Below are 19,041 nucleotides of genomic sequence, written 5' to 3'. Positions count from 1 at the left end.
ATTACAAGTACTCAGACACTTTATCAACAGCAGCTCCTCTAAATTGCATATTTGCCCTGGCATAGGGCTCCAGAGCCAACGCTCCCCCTACCCCTCTGGCTGAAGGGTTGATCTAGTTAGGGGCTTTGGAGTCCTTAACACTTGCTCTTTTTGATGGCATCTTTCCATTAAACGTTAGTTTAGATCTATAGTTACAGTGAAGCTTGTACTTTTAAAACCTTGATTATAGTCAACCCAAAATACAGAGGCTCAGTATCTCAAACAGATTGCAAACAGCCTACTGATTACTTTTGGTGAAGACTGATTAAGAAACTTTATTACAGAAAATGAATGTATTCAACGTCCCCCCTTGTCACAAGATACATTTGTGACAAGAACACATACACAGGAGACACAGACAATAGTTGGTACATCACAGCCTTGTTCTTTCAAGGATAAAACATCATTCGAGAATGGGGTGAGGGTGTTAGAAGATAAAGAAAGCACATACTGTCCTTTTGATTAAAAAATAATAACATGTTGGCACTGTAGGGACACATACCTGGGCCCAGAAATCAGGCTAAGCTGAAGCCTTAGGTGGTGACACCATGCCACTTGTAGCATCACAGAGAAGCCACGAGGCATCATTCCATCAAGAGGAGCAATGATAATGGGTGAAAATCTTACAGTAGTCCTCTTGTTGCAAGCAGCTAATGGGCCAAGCTGCCCTGAGTCTCTTTAGAAGTAAATGTCTGCTTAATCAAAGACCACTGGGCTTCCCTGGTGGCGCAGTGGTTGAGAGTCTGCCTGACGATGCAGGGGACAGGGGACGCGGGTTCGTGCCCCGGTCCGGGAAGATCCCACCTGCTGCGGAGCGGCTGGGCCCGTGAGCCATGGCCGCTGAGCCTGCGCGTCCGGAGCCTGTGCTCCGCAACGGGAGAGGCCACAACAGTGAGAGGCCTGCGTACCGCAAAAACAACAACAGGAACAACAAACGACCACTTGACAGGTCCCCCACTTAGGTTTAACTACTGTAGGAACACAAAAGAAAGTCACCCCTTTCCCTTCCATAGTTGACTTGCCTAGTTTCCACCAGATAGAGGGGCACCTCTTAGCGAGAAATCTGTCCTTCGTGACTACCAGTTGAGCTTCTCTCCCGTATTTGACAAGGTTGGTCACAGCTCCCACGTCTTAGGCTGGTCGGTTGTGTGTCAGGTGACAGAGGCTTTACCCAACAATGCCAAACAATGGCTGGAGGGAAGTGACCAGGCAGAGCTGAGGCACGGAGGGGCGATCTTGGACAAGTACCTCTGGGCAAACCTTAGGACCAAGGGTTTTTTAATTAGTGGTCATTTTCTAGAACTAGAAAAACACATTTAGGACAAACAGTTGTGATGTGAGAAGGAATGGCTATGAATACAGATTAGATATCGGGCCGGTGACCATGACCATGTCCCTGACAGCATGTGGAGGATGCTGCCTGCAGACATGCAAGCTTCTAAATAGTGAATTTTAAATAAACTGCTTTATCCTCAGTGTCATTAAAACACCCGAGCGCTTCAGTCTCCAATACACACATCCGCAGACTAACGCTGGGCAATACCAACACTCACCTACAATATAGTCCCCTTCATTACGGCCAACAGTTACAATGTACGTACACAGCAGCGCTCAAAATAATATTTAAGATCACCATCTGCCACTATGGCCATCACCCCTCAGCCCAATTTGGGACAAAATGCTACATCTTCCAACAGGAAATAACCACTTACACCAGGCTTCTTCCAGCTTAACAATTTAACATTTTAACAATCTACGTTCCAGAGGTCAAATCACTGGTAGATGGGTCTTTTCTTCTGATGCATTTAGTGCTTGGAAGCAGTTGATTCCATCAGCCTGCCCTGCAGGTACCCCCTGATGGAAACTGCAACAGGAGCCCAGCCATCTTCCTTGGAGTGTTTGGTTTCTTGAAGTCAGGGGACAAAAAGGACACTGCTCCCTCCTCCACACATCCCTCACTAGGGTCCAGGAGAGGTTGCTACAGCTCAAGACCACCTTGATTGTTGAGCAGAACAAATAATGTTCTACTCTGAGTACTGGGGAGTACCGGCGGGGGTGAAAGGAAAAATACAAGCCCAAAACGTTTTTTTAAATATTTCCTGTTTAGCAATGAATTTCACGCCCACAACGTGGGGGGTAGAGTGGGAGACCAAAAACAAAAAAACAAAAACACCCTACACAGTAGCCAGCCTTAATCCTAACCACCCACCTTCCCGAACCTCTGAAGCGTGCTGAATCTTGCCTGTGCCATCTTAGGTCCTATATTCAACAGCTCAGACTTTTTTTTTTTTTTTGCAGTACACGGGCCTCTCACTGTTGTGGCCCCTCCCGTCGTGGAGCACAGGCTCAGCGGCCATGGCTCACGGGTCCAGCCACTCCACGGCATGTGGGATCTTCCCGGACCGGGGCATCCCCTGCCATCAGCAGGCGGACTCTCAACCACTGCGCCACCAGGGAAGCCCCAGACTTCATCTTAATGCCTCTCAGACACACACAAAATCATGCAGCAGCTTCAAGTAGCCCTCTTCCATCTCTGTCCTCAGGAGGCTGGCCACAGCAAGTCAGTCATTTACCAGATTCACCAGGAGGCTAGTCACCAGATACCATGGAGTAGTTTGTCCTCCTGCTAAGACTGCTGTGAGTCAGACATTTAGACTATCAGAGCACGATTTTACAAATGTAATACTGTTTATTTAACTTCAAAAACATTTCAACGTTTTAAACATACAAAAAAAATAACAGAACATTGCAGATCGTGTTTAGTACAGAAGGTTCTTGAACTTTTATCAATACAGTGGCTCTTGGCTTTGCTGACAATGAAGACTCCTATGGTTTGTTTAAAAAACAGTTAAAACTACCACTTCAACTAAAAAGGATCAAAACACTTCTCATGCCAGGTGACCCCCCCCTTTTCCACAGCTAAGAATGGCAGCGGGATGCTATGTCTCTATATACAGAAACAAGACAACCTGAAGCTAAATGGATGCCCACTGCAGTGTCCACAGGTCCAGCCCCACAGTGCACGCCCTGAGCTACGGCCCCTCCGGAAGGCATTGCTCCCTACAGCCTCCACACCAAGCAAGGAGCGTCAAGAGTGTGTCTCGGTTGCTTTGTTCTTTTTACAAACTATAGATATGTACAGCTGAGAACTCGGGATTCCTAGCCAATGACCATAGAGTTAACACACCACCTCACAAATTAAAAAAAGAAAGAAAAGCCAGAAACATCTTTAAATGCTTTGTCACACCAACAGCAAAGTGCACAGAGTGAGGAGAACACGAGAGCCTTTTCATTTTAAAAATGTTTGGAAATATGTACAACTTTGATACAGTTTCCGGGTGCTCCAGACACCCATGGCCACTCTATGTAAACCACTGACAATTAATTGCTAGAGCACTTTGAGAGACTACAATATGATCATGATCCAACTGGGTAATTAAACCTAACAAGGGCAACAGACACGTCCCGTGTGAGACGTGTGTCAATCACGGTGCCTCCCTACTCTAAGGTATTCACAAGGAGACACATCAACAGGTTTTCTTTATTCATCCTCCTCCTCCTCCTCCTCTTCTTCGTCCTCGTCTTCTTCCTCTTCCTCTTCCACCTTTTTCCCGGCAACTTTAGCAGGACCCTTGGCGCCATCAAACTTCCCTTTAGACTTATACTCTGCGACATCCTGGAAGGAACAGGGACACATTCCAAATGAACCAAGGGTAGAAGCAAGCCATCCACGCCCCAGAATAAGAAAACAAGGGAGGAAGACAGGGCTGCTCTTTCAAGTATTTGTTTCCAGATTCAAGTTGGGTTCTCAGCCATTCCAAATGCAGAGTGAATGGGTGTTCAAGTGCTCTCAAAGGCCCGTGAATAGCACTATCAGACCCTCTACCTGGGGCACCCCACATGATCCAAGTTCGAAGCCTGCCTGAAAAGTTGCCCCAGATACAAACATCTGTCAGAAGCCAGACCACCAGCACACCAGGCTGATCTGGAGTGGAGACGGGTCCTGCAGCCTTCCACCCCCAGCCCAGCCGCAGCCAGGGCAGCTGACTGCTCACCCATCCAGGCTCCCAGGGGCCCCAGCCCGTGCAAGGCACACCCTGATCCCTGTCACCTTCTCGTATTTCTCCTTCAGCTTTGCTGCCTTGTTGATGTATGGCTGCTTCTCGCTGTCACTCAGGTTATTCCACATCTCGCCCAGCTTCTTTGCCACATCTCCAATAGAGATGCCAGGGTTTGTAGATTTGATCTTGGGGCGGAATTCAGAACAGAACAGGAAAAATCCAGACCTTGGAGGAGAGAATGGTATACATTAGATGAGAACCCACCAAAATGGGAGCTGAAGTCGAAACCCCGTGTTCCTGATACACAAATTCCTACCACTATGACTCCTGCCACGTGAAGAAATGTGTGATGCCATGCACAATGTTACAAAGTTGTAGGCACCAGAATGCTTAAGACGCTTTAGAAATATATGGTGCTTCCTCAGTTCCTGGGAAGAGGGGAGAGAACACGCCTACGGACCCTGACACCCAGAACTGGGCTGTCTGCCTCCTTCCCAGTGGAAAGGCCGACAGCCAACCAGGCGCACAGCTCACAAGCACAGCTGTAACTCCAGACTTCGCTGGCCCTGCATTTTAAAGCTCAAAGTACAGAATGTTTTGCAGAAGTATCTCAACATTTTTTTAGGTAAAGTTATCTTTTAAAAAATCTTTCAAGCAGAAGGAAAGCTCTTAACTGTTATCCTGAATCCTATCGTCACTTACGGTGGCCTCTTGGGGGCATTCGGGTCCTTCTTCTTCTTGCCTCCCTTAGCTGGTCCGTAATCCTTCATTTCCCGATCATAGCGCACTTTATCTGCCTTTGCCATTTCATCAAATTTAGACTTCTCTTTCCCAGACATTGTCTGCAAAGAATAGGACCTGTTAAATTCCTCAATGCAGTGAGCACATACCTGTTCAGCTGTCCTGTAATTAAAGTGGCAGCTGCTATAATTACTTGCAAAAGGGGACTTAAACCCTGGTAGAGTCTTTGAAAATAAAAGCACACATGCAAAGTTCTAAAGACAGGCAAGATGAGTCTAAGAGGAAGAAAACAGCCACCTGGGGCTACACTGAAGGTACAAGTAAGCACAAAGTGTGAAATCCAACTAGGACTGGCTTGAAAGACACAAAAGAGAAATACCTTCCACCTCTCAGAGCATTTCTTGGAAAATTCTGCAAAATTGACAGGGACCTCGGGGTTTTTCTTCTTATGTTCCTCTCTGCACGTCTGCACAAAGAAGGCATAAGCAGACATCTTGCCCTTTGGTTTCTTGGGATCACCTTTAGCCATCTTGACTGATGAAAGGAAGAGAGACAAAGAAAAACAAATACAATGAATATATACAAGATATACCAAAGGTGGCCATTTAGGAAGAACCCTCCTCCCCCCAGCTGCCACTAGCAGCTGAAGGCAGAGTGGGGGAGGAAATCAGTTTCACTGTCACATGTCATTTAACTTTTGACCAGCATGAAGTGCGCTGGTTTGCGAGTTACTTCTCTGAGAGAGATCAAGTTCTCCAAATGGAACCAATCCAAGTGGGGTGGCTCAGAGGTATTTTCCGACTCAGAACTACTATGTTTTGAAAACTACAATCACATAATGGGAAGGACACTGGGGAGGACACATTTGTAGAGGGCGCAGGTGGATGGCTGAAGCTTGAAACCAACGACTTAAGGCTAGCTGGTCATCTGTTTTACTATGTTGGAGATGAAAATACTGTCACCACTGCCAAACACAAGATCCAAGCAGGAGAACTGCAAACAGGTAACATTTGAAATTTCACTATTTTTGAAGTGTTCTGGCTTATAAAAATGGCTTTTACGAGAAGGGTGAGCTGGCAAGTGAGCAGATATCCCTTGTACTACTAGTTCAAGTCTGTCACTTCATCGTTACCTAAAGGGGGAGGGGAGACCAAAAGGGGTAGTGTTGCTCGTCGGTAAAGCGGAACGCATGTCCAGCCAGGAACACTTTCTCCAAAGTTTCCAAATAAAAATGCAGCTGTGGCGTGTCATCGTCCCTGTCCCACCCCCCCTGCTTCCCGCCATCTTTTCCTTTTCCCACACCCAAGGTCATCACGCAAAACTGAAGCGCTCCCCTTCGCAGGGACAGACCGAAGGGCTGAATTAGGGCCCCGCGGCGGCGGCATGGGTGCGGCGGGATGGGTCGCGGGGGAGCCCCGGGCCGGCCACGGGCAGCCGGGCTCGGCCCCGCGCTGGGTCACCGGGACACACATAATTCACCTTCCATTTTGTCAAAAGCTTCCTGATGAAAGAAACTGCCCCTGAAATCCGCCGCTGCCACCCCCGGGGTGCGCACGGGGCCGGGGGCGGCGGCGGCGGCAGCGCGCCGGGGGCGCGGAGCCGGGCGAGCAACGGCGGCGGCGACGGTGGCGCCAGCCGTGCCTCCGAGCCCCGTTCGCTAAAATGGCTGATCCGCGCGCGGCCGGCGCAGGCGGCGGCGAACAAAGCGGTCCGGGCCCCGCCGCCGCCGCCGCCGCCGCCTGCTCGCCAGCCCCCACCGCGCCCCGCCCCGCCCGGGGCTGCGGGGGCCGCGGGCCGGAGCCGCCCCCTCGCCGGCGCGGGGCGCACTGCTCCGGATAACAAAGGCGCCCGTGCGGCCATGACGCTCGGCCGCGCCAGGGCCCGCGGCGGCGACCCCGGCTCTCCACGCCTCCGGCCGCAGGCCGCGAGCACCGCGGCCGAGCCCGGAGCCCGCCCGGGAGCCGCCGCCGCCCACCCCGCCCACCCGCCCGCCTGTCCTCCGCTCGCCCGAGCCCAGCGCCGTGCCAGCCATGTTCGCGGCGCCGGCGGTGCCCGGCGGGCAGGAGAGGAGCGGGGGGCGGCTGGCCCGCGCCCCCCCACCATGGGCCGCCGGGCGCTCCCACGACGGCCATGTTAATGCAGAAGCAGCAGTGCAGCCCGCGGGTCTGCGCGGCGCCCGCCGAGCCCGGGAGTGAAGTTTGCCTGCGCCATAGCCCCCGGCGGGCAGCGGTCGCCCGCCCCCCGCGGAGTCCGTCCCGGGCCGGGGAGCACCGGCCCCCTTCCCCGGGCCGCCGCCCCGCGCCGGGACGCGCGCCGCCCGAACCCGCAGCCGCCCCTCGGCTCGCGCCGCCGCAGCTGCCCGAACATCTGGCTTCAGGGGGCCTCGGTCCTTGGGCCGCTGCCCCGGGGGCGTCGGCCGAGGGTGACTCCGCGGAGGGAGCCCAGCCCCGACAGCGGGGAGCTCAGCTTGAAGCACTGAAAAGTTGAAACACCTGAATTGCTCCTTCCTCCCCGCACCTACCAAGAAAGGAGGCGAAGGGGGAGGGAAGGACGCAGGGAGGAGAGGCAGGGGACGGCGACGGAGAGCGCTCGCAGCGCGGGCCGGAAAGTTGTGCGGGCGCTGCTTCTGCGGCGGCAGCGGCGACAGCGGCGACAGCGACGGCGGCAGCAGCGTCGGGCGGTGCAAAACGTACCTGTATTGTTCGCTAGTCTGGGCAGCGCAGGGCACGACGCGCGGCTTAGCTCTCCACAACCTCGCGCTAGCTGCCTCCACGAGAGCTGCCTGATTGGCCAGCGGGCTCCGCCGTTTAAAACAGCCTCCTCGCCTGGCCATTGGCTGCGGGCCTCATGAATATTAAACAGGCGCGGGCGCCCATTGGGCGCGGCCGCTGGGATCATTCATTCAAACAGAACAACCCGCCGGCGCTATCTGCGGAGGCAAAACAGAGGAATAATAATAATCTCGCTTTCCCCCCCCGCACCCCCATCTTCGAACAGAGCTGGGATCTCAAAGGACTTTGGAGAGGTGGCCCCGCCATTCCCAGCGGCCTCGGCCTCTGGTGTCTGGAGGGCGAGGTCGAGCCCTGCTGCGCTGCTCTCTTCTCCCTTTGCGCCGCGGCCTGTGAGCCCCCAGCCCCGACCCCTGGCCCCCAGACAGTCCCCCCCCCCACGCCCCGGGACACCTCCAGGGATCAACCGCTAGGGTCGACGGTCCTCCACCTCCACCGAGTTCCGGCATGACTCTGCCGCAGGTGCCTGGCGGCAGCTCACTCTCGAATGCCCGGCGGAAGGCGGCTGCTCGCTCCGGAGACCTCTGGGTTTCGGCACTCGCACTCCCCTGCCCTGCCTGAAAAGCACCCGATTCTCCTCCCGCGGATCGCGCTCGACTAGACTCTTTCCGCTAATTGCCAGAAAGTCAATTTGTGCTGCAGTTGCGGAAACGGCGAGCTAGGTGGGCTAGAGGAGGAAACCGGAGTTTGGCAAAAGGAGAGAAATCGTGGGAAGTAGTGGTTTTGTGGGCGGGGAGTCCCCTCTTCACTGCCTCAGTTAGGCCCGCGTTCCCTTTGCTCTTCTGACACACACCCTGTTGAAGAATAAAAGTTCTTGGAATAAATGAATGAGAGTTGACTTGGTCTTGGTTTTGTCACTGAGTGGTATGGCCTTGAGCCAGTCAATTGTTTTGGGGGGATTCAGGCAATGGTTTTCAAAATGCGTGTGTTGTTGGGGGGACAGTGTCACCTCTAAGGGATGTTGGGAAATGCTCCATGACTGGGATTTGCTGCTGAAATTTAATATGAGGACGGGATGGCCAGGGATGCCAAATGTCCTGCCTTGTGCAGGAGAGTCACACAGGAGGAAGAAATGTCCCTTTCCAGATGCTAGTATCAGCCCTGTTGAAAAATATCTGAGAGCCCCCTTCCCTCTTGGAGATACCATGAGCATCCTGGAAAGAATGGAAGAAAAAAGGAAGGGGGAGGAAAAGGAGCACATTTCAAAGGTTGAAATTTAGAGAAAATAGTAGAAGAGGCATCATGAGTTTCTATCGAAGTTCCCTTTCTAAAGCACTTTGGAAGGCCAAGATAGCCAGCTATTTATAATTCCCATAGTTAGAGATGAGACCCACCAGAAGATGAGTTTTCCAAATGCTCTTTCCAGAAACTGTAGCTGAGTTTGAGGTATGCGTGGGAGCTGACCTCACAAGACACCTACCTCCCCACCCCCACCCAGCTCTTGCCAACTCCTCTGAATGTCCTGGGCAAGCCTGAGCCCCTGAAGCTGGCACTGCTGGGCTTCCAACATTAGGGATCCAATTGAGACCAAAAGGCAAAGATAGTGCTCTTTTGACAAGAGCCACAGGTAACAAGTCAGTTTCCTAGGTCTCCAATTTACAGACTCTCAGGAATGCAGACATATTAAGGCTCCCTCATCTAATCCCCTGCCCTGTTAGAGCTAGCTGAGTGGTTACCTACCTTCTGCTTGCCTACCTCCATTCACGGTGAGCTTACCACCTCCCTTCTGGGGTCACCATCCTACACACAGTCCAATCCCTTAACCTTCAGAGATTTCACAGCAGGCCAAGTCTCCTCCAGGCGGACAGCTCCAGCTTCTTCCACGATCAGGTTCTCAGGGTCTGATCTGCCCAAGCCACTGCCCCCTCTTCTGTTTCTACCCTTCCCAGAGGGGAGCAGGGCCTCCACTTATGGTCTAACCAGTCTACAGAGTGCCCTAGCCTCTCAATGTTGTCAGGCCTTTCTAGGCCAGAGGTGGGAGTCAGGGTCTCAGGCAGGACAGGGGCCTCCTTCTGGTCCAGCCACCTCCCAGTCTCCTGGCCACAGTGGGAAGCTGCCCTTAGAAGTTGGCAAGCACCAAGCTGGGGGAACCGGAGTGGTCAGCCTCAGAGCCCACGGGCACTACTTGGCAAGCCCTCGAGTGGTTGGTGAGGGTCACACTTACAAGCACAGGAAAGTCACAAGCAGCACGTGTGTACACACTCACACCCAGGGCATTCCCAGGGGCAGGAATTTGAAAGCCAAGCCAGAGAAATAAGAGCCTCTCCCAGCCAGAAGAGAGCTTACAGTAAGTGGTGTCCAGACATCAACGTCAAGACCCCCTCTTCCCTACCCGCCGCCTCCGATGATTTCTGTGTATGTACTTTGAATGACGAAAGGCTTCCTCCCATTCTTCAAAGGAAGAATTTTCACATCTGCTCCCGAGAAAGCCGCTCCTCTTATCAAGTTGAAGCACTTGGCCTGAAGCTTCGACCTGTGGTCACCGACATCAGAACTTCACAGAAAGTGTCAATGACACCGCTGACCCGTGCCAGAGATCTGAAGGCTGTTGCCATGGTTCCCTGACCTGCCCCCAACAAACACACATATCACCCCAAGTCTCCATGTCTCCTTCAGGCCCAGTCTCCCCAGTTCCTCCGTCTATTCCACATGAGCCTCAGTTGGGAGGCCCCTCGCAGCCTAGGTTTCTCCTCTGCACGGCCTGTCTGTGGCAGCAGCTGGAGCACAGACGGTGCCCGGCAGGTCCCTGCCTCAGCAGAAACTCTGTCATAATTCAATCCCAGGTACACATCTTGAATGTCTACTAATAAATAAATAACAGAAGGGAGATGGGGTGAAGCAGGGGTGGGACTGGAGGGCAGGGGCGAGGCAGTGGCTTTGGACTCTGTCACTGACTTCATGGTGGGCCTTCTGCCATGTCACCTCAGCTCTGCCAGCCTCAGTGTCATGTGTCAAAGGTGATTCGACCTGCCTTATCCACCCCAGCCACTGTCCAGTCTGCTTGTGAGGGTGTGTGTGAAAGTGATCTGATTGTCACCTGTAAAAGGCCACCCAGGGCATGGCTAAGAAACAGCCTGGAAGGTGAAAAAAGTGACAGAAAGTCAGGGATGCCCAGGCATGGCCTGGACTCAGGGCTTCCAAGGCAAGTTGCCTCTTCTGTCTGCAGCAAAGTTCGGTGCCCAGTGGCTTGGGGTCGCTCCAGCTGGTCAAGGCGCTGGAAAGCGCTTTAGCCATATCAGTCCCCTTTGAGGTCAGGCCCATCCACGCAGGGGAATCTCAAACCAGAATCCTGTAAGCCACTTCGCTGCCTGGAGACGTTAGGAAAATATTCAAAGGCAATAGGAAATATGACAGAGTGTGGTAAAGAGGTTTTCGATGCCTGTCAGTTCAAGACCTCCTTCCCCCAAAACTAAGGGGAATCTTCATCATTCAACAGAAATGAAACCCTGGTTCCTTAGACCTCACCCTCCCCCAACTCCACCGGAGGTCTCCATCTGAGCACCCAGGGCTTAAAGGTGACATCCCCAAAGCCCAACCAGGCCAGCCTCCTTTGAAGAATCAACGGAAACGTGCCAGGGTGGATTTCGGGGGCAGAGGTGGGGTCAGATTGTTGAATCACTTAAAATATGTCAAGGGCACTTGCTGTGAAGATTCCACAATGAGCACAGCCTTTCACTAGCGATCTGGGAGCCTTTGTAAATTCCAGTCTTCACAGGTAGGGAGTCTTTAACTGCTGGCTTCTAGGCCTTCCCAGGGCCCTTGCCCCACTCTGCTCACTCCCAGGGGATCTGGGGCCTCCCCTGGCGCCTCTACCTTACCTTCCCTCTGCTCTTGGGGGGGAGTTGCATTCCAACTGGACTCTTTTCCCAAAGGGAGGAAAGTGTTTTCCTAGCGAAGCTCTCCGGCTCTCTTCTAATAGGATTGTAGAGCAGTGGAGGCACTGGCATCTCGGAAGCCCACCAGCCCAGCCTCCTCCTGCCACAGAGGGCCCCCCAGGAGTCAGTGGCTGAGCAGGGGCTGGAAGACTGGTCTCTTGACCCTTAGTGTCATGCTTGTGTTACTCTTTTTTTTTTGGCCGCGCCGTGGGGCTTGTGGGATCTCAGTTCCCTGATCAGGGAGCAGAGATTGAACCTGGGCCCTTGGCAGTGGGAGCGTGGAATCCTAACCACTGGACCACCAGGGAAGTCCCACGCTTGTCTTACTCTTAATAGCTCAGCTCCACTGTGGATGCAATAGCCATTGGCGAGGTGGCAGGGGCAGCCAGCGCCCTCGAGAGGAAGAGGTTCCAGGTGGGGAACAGATGGGAGGGCGGGGCCGGCCTGCGCCACCTCGCCTGCTCCCAAGGCCATGGGTGAGGCCACCGGGAAGGGAGTGCGGAGCCAGTGCTCATAAACATGACGCCGCCATGCCAGCGCCTCCAGGCCGGCGGGCCCCCCATTCACATTGACAGAAGGTGAGCAGTGGGGCAACGACCAAAGGATTTCCTCCACGATACCGCCCACACTGCTGCCCTGGGGGCACACAGTCCTCATCCATGCAAGCCCGTCCCGAGTCAAGGATGTGCCAGGCAGGCCAGAGTTCCTGGGGAAGATGAAGATGAAATGAAGGGTCCCTGCTCTCCCAGGCACCCAGTCCTGGGAGAGCTGTGATGGGGGAAGGGTGGGGAGGGGAGGAGACACTCAGTGGGGTCACCTCTGCTGACCCAGACCTTTCCGGGAACAGCCCTGCCCTGTCAGGCCTTGAAAACTTTACCCACTGCTGGGTGCCTGGGTCTAGACCGCCTCACCCCAGACCCCCTCCCACCTAGAGCGCAGCGCCAGATTCTCAGAGCGGCCCTGGGTTTCTGACCACCTGATACTGCAGGCCTTTCTGTGACCACCCAAGTGATGCAAAGGCCCAGCCATGACTCACTGAGCAGCCAATGGGCCAGCATCCCCCTATCTGGGAAACGGTGCAACGTGTTTCTCCTCACTTGAAACAAAGGGATTCCTGCAGTGGGGCGGGGGAGAGCTGAAGATTGCCACTTTCGAAAACGGGATAGGAGTTGCTGCTTTTAAAATGCTCCCCGTGCCCTCTTTCTGGGCCTAAGTTTCCTGTCATGAGGAGGAGGGGCAGCGGCTGGTCCCTGGCATCTCTTTGGGCATCATCGTTCTTAGGATGGCTGATGGGGCTTCACAAAGAGAATGATTCTCCTATCTTCACCCACCCTGCCCCTCCCCCAAAACCAAAACGAACCTGAAATGTGGCCTTGCAAAGGCCCTCCACGTGCCCAGTCCTCTGGGGAAAGGGCTTTAGAAACAGGCCAAGTGGCCAGTGATAGAACCTGACTCTGCCAAGGATGACACTTGTCATCAGCATACATGTCATCTGCCCCAGCAGCTTCAGTCTGTCTCTGCACAGTGGCCGGAGGCAACTTGCTAAGTCAAACCCTGTCCTTCCACTGTTCAGGATCCTCAGACCTTTACCCTGTCCCCTCAGGGTACAGCCCAAGTCACTGCCCCTCACCGCACTCACCTCTGATTCTATCTCTCAAGTCTCTCCTCACCCTGCCCCCACCTCACTCGGGAATAGCCACCCCAGGCCCTTGGCACATGCTCTTCCCCCAACCTGGGACGATCTTCCCCCCTATATCTGCGAGGCTCTTGCCCTCACCTCCTTTAGATCTTTGCTCCAATGTCACCTTCCCTGACTACCCTATTGAAAACTGAAAGCCGCAATTCTGCATCCCCTGCCTTCCTTCCCCCTGCTTTATTTATCCACATACACTTAACACGAGCTCATGAGCTCACTCACTATACCTTTACATTTGTCTTGCTGATTGTCAGTCTCCCCACTGGACAGTGAGCCCCATGAGAGCAGAGACTTCTGTCCGCTCTGTTCTCTGCCATCTCCCCAGCGCGTAGCACAGAGCAGGGACTCCATTCAGATTTGTTAACAATGAGTTTTCCACAGACCTTGAGCACTTACATTCTCAAGGCAGAGTCCCCACTCTCAGGCAACTTGCAGTCTCCAGAGAGCAGACACAGCAACAGCAGTAAACGGGTCGAGGATGAAATAAATGCCAGCAAAATAGAACAAGCAAAGGCCAGAGGAAGGTGGAGCGGGTCTGGGAAGGCTTTCTGAGTACAGGAGGTCACTCTGAGCCTGGCATCCACGGTTAGTGAGGGTTCCAAGGGCTGAGAAGAAGCAAATTACCGCAGGCCGTGGGGAAAGCAAGACCCGTGAACGGAGGTGAGAAAGTGTGCCCTGAACTGGCGTGAGGACTCGAAAGCTACAGTGGCCAGGGAACGGGGCAGTAAGAGCTGCTCTGGAGACACAGAGGTTGTCCTGGCAGACACAGTAGGTTTTCAGAGGCTCCGGAAAATGGGCAGCCATGGCAGAATTCTGAGCAGGTGGTGACCCAATCAGAGCTCCATCTGAGAAAGCTGCAGGGGGATGGGCCAGAGGGGGCCAGAGGCTGGTGTGGGCCTGGATTTGGGACCTTGGCAGTGAGGGTGGGGAAAGTAGCTGGATTTGTGACCTGCCCACCTCCCGGCCAGAGCCAGCGTGATCTTCTTTCAAATTGTAAATCTGGCTGTCACGTCAGCCCTCCATGGCCTCTCCTCCCCACTTCTGCAGACCAGAGCACACCCTGCGTGCTTCTGCAACCTCTTCCCCACCTTCTGCCCCCTAACCCCAACTCCCCTTCACTCTTTTTAAAAAAATATTTATTGATTTGGCTGCAGGATCTCCGTTGTGGCCCGCAGGCTCTCTACTGCGCAGGCTCTGGAGCACACGGGCCGCGGGATCTTAGTTCCCCGACCAGGAATTGGACCTGCGTCCCCTGCACTGGAAGGTGGATTCTTAACCACTGGACCACCGGGGAAGGCCGCCTTCACTCTTAATGCCGGTTCCCTGCACAGGCCATCCTCTCTCCCATCCCTGGGAGTGTGTGCTTCCTTGCTGTTCCTGCTGCCTTGGACCCACTCCCCCTCCTGCTCCTAAGCAAGTGCTGCCACCCTTGAGACCTCAGCCCAGTCCCCAGCCAGTGAGGGGACATCCCCTGCCCACACTTTCCTTGCTTCCCTCTGGTCTCCTTTGTGGCATGCCTCACAAATGTCATTTGGCCACTCTTTAGGCGATTGCTTGTTGAATGTCTGTCTCAATTGGGCTTCTGCCCAACGAGCACATGGCTGGGGACCCAGGAGACACTCAGAGAAATACTAGATGAATGAGCAAAGGCCTGAGAAAGCAAAGGCATGCCTGCGTTATCTGATGCTGGTGTGGAGGGCACACCCTCTCAGAAGGAGGCGGCGGCCCTCTCTGACTGGGGGGACAGGTGATGAGAAAACTAGAGGACCAGTGCCAATTCCACAAAGGACTTCACTCAGCCAAGCAGGGGAGTTGCATGTATCTACCCCACTCATAGAAGACAGCGCAAGGCAGGCCCCTTTGGCTGCCTGGTACCCAGGGCAGTGCTGTGGGACCGCAGGGAGGGTGGGGACTCCCATTCTTTGTTTCTCAGCCCTGGAGTCCTGCGGTGGATTTGCAGCATTCACTAGGGCTCTGGCTCACAAAGGGAGCTCCCAAGTCCCAGTAGCACCGCGGAGCATTTAGGTCAGGTGTGCGGGAAAGAGCAGGGGCCACATGCCAGCCGTGCAGCTCGGGCCAGCAACCTCGGCTCTCCGGCCCTCAGTGTCTCCATTTGCAAAATTGAGAGTAGTAATAGTACCCACATCATAAGTTGTTGTGGGATCCTATGAAACACTCAGTGCAATGTCTCACTCGAGAAGTGTCCACAGTTCTAATGGTCACCTTGGATCTCACTCTGAGCTCTTCAGACAATGCAGAGGAGTAGCAGTCAGAGGACAACCCAAACATAGGCGGCACAAGCCTGAACCATATTTGTCCACAGCCAAGAAACAGTTGTCTATGCTGGGAATTGCATCTTCCTTAGCAAATCAACTCTCTCTGTTCTGTCTGCGACCTGAACTATAGGATCAAGACAAGCTGGACCGGTGCATCTGAATGCACGCCCTCACGCCTACACCAGTCCTACACAATGACATTTGTACTCTAAATACCTAGCGGGTTCCTGGTCCTGAGTTCCTGGCACCTGAGCAGGAAGTGGGGAGGGGCCAGAACCCTAGCAAGGGGGCAGGTAGGACATGGTACTGTAATCGCCAGGTTCAGAGCAAGGACTGAGCTCTTCATCTCCCAATGGCACCGCCTCCACGGCCTGCAACAGAGTCTAGGCTCAGCCCGCCAGTGTTTGCTGTGAGGGGGTGTTTTGTCCAAGGTAGAACTAATGTGCATTTGTGAAATGGACATTCTGAGTATTTGACAAGGGCCAACCTCACTGTTGCATTCTGAGGCGACAAGGAATATCGCTTGATGAAGTACTGGGCAAATAACTCTGCATTTCCAAATCCAAACGCACAGAGGTATCTTAGAAGGACTATCAACCTAAGATCACAGGCAGGGGCTCTGCCCTCTGCTCCTCCACAGCTGCAAGAGGCCTTGGAAAATCCCTAGACAAACCCCTGACCCTCACTGGTGCTCAGTCTCCCCTTCTAGACAGTCCGGGAATTGCACTAGATACTAGATGATCTCCAGGGCGCTGGAGCGTAAACTCCTCATGGGCAGCCATCCTCCCACCCGCTTTCTCAAATGCCTAGAAGAAAGCACGCTGTAAATGCCCAGTGAATATTGGTCGAATGAATAAATGGGTGGAGATGCTCGGATTCCATGGTCTTGCAGTGAGGTGGATGTTTATCTTCATACAAAAGTATGTTTATATTCATAAACGGATCTCCTTTGCTTGGTAATCTTTGCAAATGATTCTAGACATATTTTTCAATATGATGTGACTCTCAGATCAGCCTGCCTTGAGACGTTTCAAGTAAAAGCCTTCTTTTTTAACACCATATATGTAGATTATCATCTTAACTTTCCACTTACTTTTGGATATGCTCGTACCTGACCTGCACATTCACTGGTTATCAGAGAAAAGGACAACCAGGTAAAATGATAAGGGTAAGGAACTGTAAACATAAACTACAAATGGCCCAAGTCAGATCAGAGAACATGATAATGATGATGGTCTAATGCTACCTTGTATTTTGTCTCTTAACAGTTTACAAAGTGCTTGCATATCTACTGTCTAACTGCACCCCACAAAGTTCCTGTGCGATATGTAGGCATATTTTGAAAAACAATTGAAACGATTGAAAGCAAGTGTTTTGCCAAGGGCACCAGGCCATCAGGAGAAGAATCAGGTGTCAATCACTGTCTCCCGCCTCCCTGTCTTTTTAACAGGCTTCAATGTTGGAATGTTTCCCAGTGGGCAAACAATGACCACCCAGGAGACTTCTGCCTGCCTACAGCCCCAGAAAGAAGGGCAGCAAAAGTCAAAGGAACTGAGGGCAATTGTTGCAGAGTCATCAGATGAGTGACCTCCCAGGACCTCAGTCCAGTGTGTCCCAAACCAAGCTCCCCAGTCTCAGCCCTTCCCCCAACCCCGTCCTGCCTGGCTCCCATCACTGCTTCATCTTCTGCATGCATGCTGTGCCCAAACCCTGGCAATTCACTCTTCGAAATATCTCCCAAATCCAGCAGCTTCTCCGCATCCCACTACTGAGCCGTGATCACCTCTCCCTTGGGCCGCCACGACGGACCCCTAACTGGTCTTCCTGCTCAGCCTCACATATGATTCGGTCTCCACGCCAGCGACCCAAGGGATGTTTTATAAATGTACATTTGTCTTGTTACTGCTTAGTTTAAAATCCTTTCGTGAGTCCCTGGAACCTTGAGATAAAGCCACAGAAAGACTCCCTCAAGATCTGCTTCCAGGGAGATCAGCTCGGTACTTTGTGACCGCCTGGAGGGGTGGGATAGGGAGGGTGGGAGGGAGACGCAAAAGGGAGGGGATATGGAAACATATGTATATGTATAACTGATTAAATTTGTTATAAAGCAAAAAAAAAAAAAAAAAGATCTGCTTCCAGCCAGGTTCCTGCCGCCCTACCCCCAATCACATGCGGAGGTCCTGCGATCATCCTCAGCACTGCTCACACTTCCCACCAGGGAAGTCCCAAGAACACAGGCTTTGGAATCAGGAGTACCTGGGTTCAAGTCTCACCTCCATCCCTTGCTCATGCCCTTGGGCTGGTTGTTGAATCTCCCTGTGCCTCAGTTTCCTCATAGATAAAATGGGTCTGATAAGACCCACCTCACGGGGTAGTTGTGAGGATGGCAGAGGATAAAGGATGGAGTTTGCTTAGCCTGTGTCTGGGCAGATAAGAAGCATTCAGTACATGTGGTTGTCTTGGAAAGGTGAAATTCTGGGCCATCTTTTATGCTGTTTCTTTATACTTTTTGACCCTAAGCAGGGATTACTTTATGACGAGAAAAAAAATAGAAGGGGGAGAAAACTATCCTTGCAAAAAATTTTTTTTCAAACAGATTCTAGAAGGTACCGCTGCAAGGCCTTGCAGGTGTTCTCCCTATTGTCAGAGGGCAGACAGACGCTGCCGGGTCGCAGGGCAGAGGAAAGAGGCCAAGCTGGGAGACAGGTGCCGGGACTGTGGTCTCGAGCCCTGGGACTGGCACCGGTGCTTCCCTTTATGCTGCCCGGTGGCCATGCGTGGAGCACAGCATCTTCCGGCAGCCAGGCCTACCGATGGAAAACCAGCTCATAATTCCCATGAGACTTTCATAGAAATAAAAGCACCCAGGTTGGGTGGGGCACTCAAATCTACATGCATTCATGATGAAAGAATGAAGTCTGAGTTCCCTACTTCTGAGCTGAATGAAAAAATAATGCTGTATTTTTAGGTCCTTTAAGGCATGGGAATATAGAGAAGGCTACTAAAATGGGAATTTGGGGGAGAGGAGATGATTCTTAGAGTCTTATTGTTGGAAAGGTCTGTGGTCGGCTGCAAAATGGCCCCTCAATAGATATCCTTGCCCTAACCATCAGAACCTCTGAATGTTAACTTATATGGGGGGGGGAGAAGCTTATGGAGATGCAGATTTGAAGTTGAGGATACTGAGATCGGGAGATTATCTTGGATTACCTTGATGGGCCCTAATGCAATCGCATGTTGCCTTATAAGAAGAGGCAGAGGGAGACTAGACCTACAGAGGAGAAGGAGCTGTAAAGACAGAGAAGAGAGAGATTTGAAGACACAGGTCTTGATGATTGGATAGATTCAGCCACAAGACAAGGAATGCCAGCAGCCACCAGAGGCTGGAAGAGATGAGGAATGAATTCTCCCTGAGGCACCTTGACTTCAGTCCCATGATACTGATTTTGGACTTCTGGCCTTCAGAACCAGAACAGAGTAAATTTCTGTTTTTTCAAACCACTCAATTTATGATCATTTGTTATGGCGTCCACAGGAGACAAGTACAGGGCCCTTAGAGTTTAT

At 52.8% G+C, this 19,041-nt stretch overlaps 1 protein-coding gene across 1 annotated transcript; it reads right to left on the bottom strand.

Moving 5' to 3' along the window:
* Positions 1-2,708: 2,708 nt before the first annotated feature.
* On the bottom strand, positions 2,709-7,543 carry HMGB3 (high mobility group box 3). Its single transcript, XM_082609687.1, has 5 exons — positions 7,363-7,543; positions 5,221-5,375; positions 4,803-4,942; positions 4,151-4,325; positions 2,709-3,715 (listed from the first exon to the last, which is right to left on the bottom strand). The coding sequence occupies exons 2-5, from the start codon at positions 5,368-5,370 to the stop codon at positions 3,581-3,583; spliced, it is 600 nt and encodes a 199-aa protein (XP_082465813.1). The 5' UTR covers positions 5,371-5,375; positions 7,363-7,543; the 3' UTR covers positions 2,709-3,580.
* Positions 7,544-19,041: the final 11,498 nt, after the last annotated feature.

The sequence above is a fragment of the Mesoplodon mirus genome (assembly GCF_964341445.2).
Source record: "Mesoplodon mirus genome assembly, chromosome: X".
Classification (NCBI taxonomy): domain Eukaryota; kingdom Metazoa; phylum Chordata; class Mammalia; order Artiodactyla; family Ziphiidae; genus Mesoplodon; species Mesoplodon mirus.
Note: the sequence above shows the minus strand (reverse complement) of the source record. Positions and strands in the feature narration are given on the sequence as shown.